The sequence below is a fragment of the Trachurus japonicus genome, chromosome 21, assembly GCF_045865225.1.
Source record: "Trachurus japonicus isolate A0001 chromosome 21, Traja_1.0".
NCBI classification, from domain to species: Eukaryota; Metazoa; Chordata; class Actinopteri; order Carangiformes; family Carangidae; genus Trachurus; species Trachurus japonicus.
This window is the reverse complement of record NC_140927.1, coordinates 20,913,482-20,922,245: the sequence shown is the minus strand read 5'-3', so window position 1 is coordinate 20,922,245 and position 8,764 is coordinate 20,913,482. Positions and strand designations below refer to the sequence as shown.

At 41.4% G+C, this 8,764-nt stretch overlaps 1 protein-coding gene across 1 annotated transcript; it reads right to left on the bottom strand.

Annotated features, from left to right (window-relative positions):
- Positions 1-311: 311 nt before the first annotated feature.
- On the bottom strand, positions 312-5,480 carry ecrg4a (ECRG4 augurin precursor a). Its single transcript, XM_085764482.1, has 4 exons — positions 5,250-5,480; positions 2,421-2,468; positions 2,129-2,298; positions 312-727 (listed from the first exon to the last, which is right to left on the bottom strand). Exons 1-4 carry the CDS (start codon positions 5,317-5,319, stop codon positions 578-580), a joined length of 438 nt encoding a protein of 145 aa, XP_085620608.1. The 5' UTR covers positions 5,320-5,480; the 3' UTR covers positions 312-577.
- Positions 5,481-8,764: the final 3,284 nt, after the last annotated feature.

Here is an 8,764-nt window from a genome sequence, read left to right as displayed (position 1 = left end):
CCAGTGGCGTGCCGGCACCCTGTCGGCTGCTGCACTGCAGGACTGGACAGATCCTCTAGAAAGACTGTTACAGCGTCATTATGTGTTCATCAGGACTTCATCGTGTTCCACTTTGTGAAATTCTCATTCAGGATGTGCATTATCGATTTCAAGTGAAGATGCTATTTTAATAAAATATTTCCAATATTTTCCGTATGATATAATTAGGGAATAAGATATTATTGGTGTGTGCGCTTGTGTGTGTGTGTGTGTGTGTGTGTGAGAGAGAGAAAGAGAGGAAATGAAGACGCAGGAGATTTAGGCACTGAGGAGTCACATCTTTATTTACAGTAGTGCTAGAGAAGAGCTGAGTTGCCCATTTTTTATTTTTTAATGTAAGGAGAGAAAGCAGATTATGGTTTTACAGTGGCGAGTGTAACAGATCAAGATAAACAGATGTGGCAGGTGTTAAACTAACAAAACTCTCTCAGGCTCTGTTCTCTGGAGGAGGAGAAGGCAGAGGACGGACTTAATTGAATAAAACGAAGCCCTTTGACCGATCACAGAGGCACCGGCCCGTGTTTGCGTACGACTGGACTTAATAGTAGTCGTAGTTGACATTCGCTCCGTGTCTATAAGAGCTGGGGTCACGTGGGCCGATGGGGGAGTTTTCATCATAGTGATGCTGACGCCCTTGGTCACTGGAGCGTGCTTGGTCCATCCAGTATGACAGGTCAGTCTCCAGCCTCTGGGGATGGAAAAACACCACAGACGTGACTCGTTAGGAAAACTCAGCCTCAACAAATCTCAAGCTAATGGACACCGAGGCAGCTGATAAGGTGCCCACTGAGACTGTCAGCGGGCACAGCTGTGGCAAATAGACATGCATGAAAGGCAAACATTGAAAAGGCCAATGCTTTGACAGCTTTGGCCTTTTAAGGAAGCAACAGCAAATGGCAATAAGCCCAAAGGTGTCATGCATGGGGCTGTTTGAGAAATACTGCTGCAGTGGCTGATACACAAATACTGTCAAATATAATGGTGTAGGGTTATTTTGTGCACTTTGCCCCCCTCCGCCGCGCTTTTTTTCCCGCCCTTGTTATGTGTTCCCCCTCGTTCTTCACTGTCCCTGATGAATTCTACATGACAGTCACTGGTCTGAAAGAAAACTGACACTGGCTCTCTGAGCGGGGTTACAGTATTTATGTGTGTGTGTGTGTGTGTGTGTGTGTGTGTGAGAGAGAGAGAGAGAGAGAGAGAGAGAGAGAGGGAATTTATGTAATGCCATGTACTCAGCTCCATTTTCAGGATACATGTGCCTTTTTAAAGACTTTGGGAAAACACTTTCAGACCAGACGACTCCACATTTTTTGTCCTCTAAATATCTGAGAAATATACAGTAAAGATCTACATGACTCAAGTTTGTATCGCCTGTTTTATGTGTGTTTATTATGTTTGTTTTTAATTTCCTTTCAATACATTTAAATATTGATACGTTAGCAAAGCAAAGTTTAAAAAAAAATCAACCTCAGATGATATTAATCAAAAAACCTGTTTAGTCTGAGTGGTGTTAATGTGAACTAGCAACATGAGCAAACAAACTTTCATCACATTTTAATTTTAAGGTTGTCATTGTGAAGTGGTGGTTGTGGTTTAATGTTTCACACACTGATGCAGTGATGCTCATATGAACTCCAGGGTGTGCGAGTGTCCACTGTGACATCAACGAGTGCAACGGAGCGCATGCCGCTATAACAACCATCAGTGATGCTGAGTGTAGTCAGAGGTGCAACAGGTTTGAAACGTTCAACCAGAAAGTGAAATGAATTATTGCCTAGACAGACGTACAGCACACAACAGGAACCTGTTTGTATCTGTGCCTGACCCACTTAGACCCAGTGAGAGTGACACACATACAAAAATCTGTCTGTGTTTACAGGAACGTGTTGGTCATAGTAAGAAGCCGTAGTAATCACAGTAAGAAAACACCAAGTGAATACCAAATGGGAACATGAAAGAGTTCAGAATTTTTGTTTCTGTAGTGGATCTATTTTTATCTGTCAAAACTTGCAGTGTTTTTTGTCGCTTGAGGTTTTATTTTGCAGACGATTTCTGTTCTTTCTGGGGTTCAGAGAAACCCTGATCTCACCTGCTCATCATAGCCCATGTACATGAACTGCATAATCCACTGCTGGACGTCCGGTCTGCTGCGGTCCCAGATGTTCCTCTTGGTTCTGCTCAGCTTCGCCAGGAACTCCTGAGCCTTGGATGGAGGAACAGCAACAGCAGACTTTGACAGGGCAGTACCAGCTCCGGCCACTGGATGGAAGCACAATAGGGGAAATAATAAAAGGGTAAATGTTTTTTTTTCTTCTTCCATTTAAAACAAGTGATATTTTTTCTGCAAGCAGCATGGTGAATCTGTTAGTTAAGGATGTTACCGTCTCTTTTCCTCAACAGCTTGTGCAAGCTGCTTTCACCGTCCACATCTGTAACGAGACAACAGAGACAATCAGCTGCAGTGTAAACACCATTCATCACAATAGGTAAAGATAATCAGTCATTCTTTTTCTAAAACAGCCACACAAGGTTTCTGTACAGATTTAACTGTAGATTTGTTGCCATTAATGGGCAAGAAGAATGATCTAACACAACTGAAGTTGTAATGTTTCATATTTAATGTTATTCATCTGTGGCTGGTTTGTAAAACTTCTGCCTTTAATAACACGCCCTCTTCTCTAACTGCTGCATATTTTACCATTAGTTTCAGCAGTTTTGCTTTCTAAATTCAACCCCCAAACGAAACTATTTTTGTGGATGAATTTATTCTCAGCTTTTATTAGATGCAAATGTCAAAGCAGAGCCTTGAGCAGGGTTAAAGGAGAGGCTGCCAGCTGGCAGCCAGAGATTTTTTAGCTTTCAGTTTTCATGTAAATATTTTCTGCAGTGACTTTTTTTCTGCTGCTCCTCCTCTCTCGGACTGGTGCCATGGGGCTACACTGTGTGTGGTGCATGCTCATATAGATAAATAGCACTAATGAGGTATCTTGTTGTCTGTTGCACCCCACCAGTTCAGTCAGATGACCTTTTATGCCTGTGGTTGTAATTGACAGTTCTTTCAAAGCACTTGGGCCCAATGCCATGTTTCCATTAGTCTAAAATTGTTTAATTAATTTGTTTTTGTGAAGGACTGAAAGGATAGGACGTGGTACCTTAGGATACCAGACAGAGTGCACAGAAATCCAGTCCATGGTTTAAGGAAGACCCTGAACACAACATGATTTTCACTGTGTGGCTAGATGTGGAGGATACAGTTGGAGAAAATTGCTTGCATGTGTTTTTTTTTTCCTCCAGCTTGTGTTACAAATGAGCTATGAACAGCAAATTCCTGCAGACTTTCTCAATACTTTAACACAGTACAGCTTTCTTTCCACGGCTTTTTCATGGGGGGTATCCCTATTTATCTTTTCTCCCACAGTCTTTTTGTGAAATGAGTGAACCCACTGATGTCTGTAATAATGAATTTACCAGTATGCCTCTGCATTTTAATGAATGCATTCAACCCATGATTGCAGTAAAAGGATAAAATAACGCATCTTAAAAGAAAAACTATAAACAAAGGTGAGGACTATGACATGGCTCTCTGACTTACTTTTTAGCCACACTAGCAACATGGCTAAACAGATAACAGATGTTTGGTCTCGACTGAAATGTATAGCAGCTGTTGAACAGATTACCATTAAATCTTGTACATAGGTTCATGGTCCCCGTATGATGCATCCTGCTTTGACTTATCCTGCTTCACCGTAAACAGAACAACATGTTCACTTATTTGGTGTCTGACTAAGTCCCCCCCCCAAACCAAAATCTTACCATTATAACATCAGGTGCATTTTGTTATAAAATATAATCATGCCAAACCAGGAAAAAAAATACTTAAAGTGGACAAATTATCATGTTAGCATTCTTTCGTTAGTTTCAGACTTAAACTGCTGCTGGCATGACTAGACATTTTGATAGTTAATTGTAAGTTTATTAAAGCTATTGTTTGCTGTTCAGTCTCATTGGAGAGCACGGGGATGTGTTATAAGTACTCTTATCACAATTAGGAAACTAACGAGACAAGATTGCCGACTTGTAGCCTACTCAGACAAAAAACAAACAAACAAAAAAACAGTGGTCCTAAAATAGAGCCCTGTGGCACACCTCTGATACTGGAGCTATCTATCGGAGTTTCCTGCAGGCTTAGGGGTTGGAGGTTGTTTTTAAGAAAGAAGCATTTGAGACATTTCCATTCAGATGAGTTGAATCTTCTTTTTGAAAAAAATAGAAAAAGCATGCACATCCCTAAATCTAAACGCTTGGTGCCGGACAAAACAAGTAAATGATAAGAAAAAGGAAAGTCTGCACACCAACAAAAACTCCTGAGCAATAATTTATTATCACCCAAAAGGGGAGTGACATTTCAGGTTGAAAACCCTTATCATCTTTTTCTCAGCTAAGGACCACCACTGCCAGTCCCAATTACTGCGCTTATGTTAAACTTCACATTACTATCCAGCCTGTGTTGCCTGTCCTGAAGCCATTTGATGAGCTTTTCAAACTTGCTGAGGCTTGAGTCTTTTAATATAATGTTACTTTGAAAAACAGCTTGTTAACTAAGTCTGGTGGTAATGCAATTTGGACTTTTTAATTAAGGTAAATTGTAACATAAATCTGACAATAACACAAGCGGATTGTGTCATGCTCAATGGGACTCGTCATCTAAAGGGGGGTGTATTGAATTTCCTTTCAAGAATGAAAAGAGTAGCATCCTTAGGCTTGGCAAATTGCGTTCAAGAGTACAATGCTGTAATTACACTGCACTGGACAAAAAAATGAAGCAAAACTCCTAAGTACAGCCCTTTAAGATACATTCTTGTCTATTGATGAGTCCACATTGTCTCTGCACTGCTTTCCTTTGCTTTGTCAATGTATCTGACTATGTGTGTGTGTGTGTGTGTGTGAATGACAGAGAAAATCACCAGCCTTCAGACATGTTTATAAAAACACAACCATTTTGCTCTGACATGTCATAAATCATCTTTTCAACTTTTAGTGCTGTAAAAAAGAAAAAAGAAAAAAGAAAACACCACAGAAAACTACCACACAGATCAGGGAATAAGCAGAAGGCCAGATGGGGAAAGAATGTGGACTGACAGGCATTTTAAAAGCAAAAAGATGGTATAGAGCAGGAGAAAACCATAAGAGTAGAAGAAGATTGAGCTCACCTCTTAGTGCCAACACTGTCACCAATATAGCCAGCCCTATTAGCCTCAGATAGAGCTGCTGGGATGCCATTTTGTATCCACAGAGTCTTCACAGAGCTGCTTTAAGGCAACAGCTGTGTATAAACTGCTGCACAACCAGAGGGAGAAGTGGGCGGCTACCCAGACTTTCCAAGTGGAAACTGGCCTATGGCGGAGGAATGTCTTTTACCTCTCTGCCTACAGAAACACAACTGCAAGTGGAAGCATTTCCGCTCCTAAATGAATTTTCATGTGTCCCAGGTACTTTTCCATCTCTCATTACATTCACAGTGGGCTACATAGAGGGGAGAAATAGCTACAGTACGGACCATTTCTCCTCTGAAAACATTGCAATCTGAAGTATCCCGAACAAATAACATGCAGTACATAATAGGAAAAATAATTGCACTGTCTGAGCCCATTGTCTGGTAACCACTGTGCTAAATAATTCAAACTCTGTCTGGATTGGTATGCACACTGGAGGAGTGTCTGTAATATTTATGATGGTATCATCCTTCTGACATAAGGCTGAAATACCTGAGGAGAAATGGGCAGTGGCAAGAGCTACTTGAAATTAATTTCAGTAGTGTGTTGGCGACCAACAGTGAAATGCCTGAAGACCTTTTTGCCCTCGTTTAAAACATCAATCACTCAGCCCGCTGACTGTAAAAGAGGGAGAGAGTGTCTTGGGGGGGGGGTCTCATGAATGTTAGAAAGGTCTAATTCAGACTCCCACAGGCGTAAGGAGGTTGTGTGTGAAGCTGCAGGTGAAATTTAGTCAGATACAGCGGGCTATTACTCTGAAATATTCCATTGTAAATTGCATGTATTGTTTTGTCTCATTTAAACACAGAGCTATTAATTAAAAACCTTTAGCCCCAGGTGATACCACAGTCATCCACCTTCCTCCGCTGCTTTTCATTTCAACTAATGCGGTGTGCACTTCACCTCGCCTCGATCGTTTGATCATCCTCAGAAGTGGAGCCGGGGAAAACAAACACTTCTCACACTTTTTCAGCCTGACTTTCCTCACAGTTAGTTGCAAGTTTGCAGCACAGATGATGCACACAAGCCAAAAAGAAAAAAGAAAAGGGTTTGCATTCATGTTCTTTTGCCCTTACATGTTCCTGTTCACCTCCCACAGACTAACAATTAAGCTTGTGTACCGTCCGCAGTTTTGCAGACAAGCTTTTTGTAATGGAGATCTGTTGGTTTTTTGGTTACTGGAACTGATCTGCTAATTTTCCTTAACATTAGCTATCATGCTAATGGTCACCTGGTGAGGCTGTGTTTTTAATTGAGCCAGGGAGTGCTTTCACTTTTTTTTTTTTTTTTATATAAATCCAGCTTTTCAGTTGTAAAGGGAAGACTGTGCTGTACAAACTGTGCCTTAATGAGTGGACACACTGTGTTTGTGAGTCACCAGTTCTCTGCAAAGCAACAGCACAGAGACTAATCACGTCCCCAGTGTCACCAGACTAATGGTAAATTGCCACTTTATAGAGGTTTAATCAGAACTTCTCATTTAACTTGGCTTGTGTTTGTCTTATGTGTGTGTGTTTGTGTTTGTCAGAGAGGGGGAGCGTTTGGTTTTGGAACAACAAACAGTCTCACAGACTCTGTCGAGTGGAGCTGCAGGAATGCAGCAGGAAACCTAAAGCTCCCTGATGATTGCGCTGCTTTCATGAGGGATTTTTTGAGCGGAGAGAGCGAGGGACAAAAGACAGAGAGAGGAAGAAGAGAGAGGGAAGGTAGACGAAGTCCCGTGGGGGATGAATTTGCTGAGAAACTCTCCCTCCTTATTTCATCATGTCAGACTCTTCCAAAAGTGGCTTCACTGTCTCTATGAGGCCTGCAGTTTCATTACGTGTCCTCTCACACACTAACCAGGTGCACACGCCAGAGTGAAAGGCAGAAGGCTGGAGTCTCAGCAGGCCTCCTACAGATACTGTATGACTTCTTCACAGGAGGCAGCTGAGTCTCCGACTTCTCCTGAGTGACTGTCTCAATGGCTCACTGTCCTCAGGCACATATTTCCACCGCAGATGGAAAAGAAACACGCTAAAGGGGAAAGGGACATATGGATTCCTCAGATTCACATGCAGATTTTTCTCAATTTCAGCTTTGCATATAATATCTAAAGTTATTATTATCATTTCTATAATAAAGTCCAGCGAATTAGTTCACATTAATCATTCATGTTTCCTTCAGGTGCCATTTCTGGGTCATGGAGTACACTGACGTAGAAGGAGAATAAAGGGCGGAGAGAACATGGAGTCTCTGACAGGAAGAAGAATTTCATAGCTACTAAACCTCCATCTGATCCCCGGTTTCATCCTGTCCAGACGTGCCGGAAGAAGAACTGCAGAGCGTTGGGGTTACGTTGATGCAGCGACTCTGTTTCAGGTGCAAAGCTTTCCTTTTTTATTTGCCAACAAATCCGTGAATGAGCATCTCAGAGTCAGAACAGACCTGGACAAAGATGAAAGCACAACAAAGTAATCCCCTCATATGTGTGTTTGTTGTCCCGGGAATTAGGAAGTAGAGCATGAGTCAGATCAGAAATATACATCGAACTTTGCTTCAAAACACAATTTTATCTTTTTTCTTCACACTGCTCCCAACTCTCCCCCTCCTTCTCTCTCTTTCTCTTCTCTTCACACTCGACACTCGACTTGACAGACTGAGTGTGTGACCTCAGGATTCACTTCAGCGCCTGACACTTCAGTGCACAGACATCACAGATGACCCTCAAAAACTCAGACAAACACTCCGCAGTCAAAGAAAAAAAAAGTGAATTTCTGAAGTATAATTTTCCACCTCCAGGCCCTTTCTACCTGATAAAATAAAAACCCAGCAACACCTGCGCACCTTACTGTAGGAGAAATGGATTTTGAACTGACGATGCACAACAACTCAGAGAATTTTATTTTTTTAGTGAATCATTGGACAGTTTGATTTATTTGAGCCTTCAAAAAAAAATGACATACATGAAATCAACTCACAAGTTACATGTAAGAGAGGACATCAAACTGCCACCTTTCAAATAAATGCATTTCCCTCATTAATGTTATTTGAATAGAAGTGTAAAGTGACATAAAATAGCATAAAACAGTTCCCACCCCTGCTGTAAAACACTGGACAAATCTGGAAGATGGTGATAGAGTTTTACTTCTCAATAAGTAACATTAGATGAAGTAATGCATATCATCCAAATATTGAATACATTTTATATTAACAGGAATAAACAAAACACCTTTAACACTTTTAATTTCATTTAATTTTATCACTCAAATCAAATATCAGTCCAGTTTGTGGTCACGGGAGAGTTGGCCCACACTCAACTTCAGTAAAGTTAGAAGAGAAGAAAAAGAAACATTTTGAGAGAAGGATGAACTCTTCTACGGAGCGGGTCACAGCACCACAATGAATCATCTGTAGACATGACAACAGCATCGGGCCCTCCGCCTCCGTCTCTCTCCCCCTCCGCCTCCGCC

What these genes read in the sequence shown, in the direction of transcription:
- ecrg4a (XM_085764482.1), bottom strand. Translation starts at nt 5,319, where the DNA reads ATGGCATCCCAGCAGCTCTATCTGAGGCTAATAGGGCTGGCTATATTG. An exon ending in GACAGTGTTGGCACTAAGAG is followed by an intron (nt 2,469 to 5,249) that starts GTGAGCTCAATC and finishes GTCTCGTTACAG; the next exon opens with ATGTGGACGGTGAAAGCAGC. An exon ending in ACATGGGCTATGATGAGCAG is followed by an intron (nt 728 to 2,128) that starts GTGAGATCAGGG and finishes TTCCATCCCCAG; the next exon opens with AGGCTGGAGACTGACCTGTC.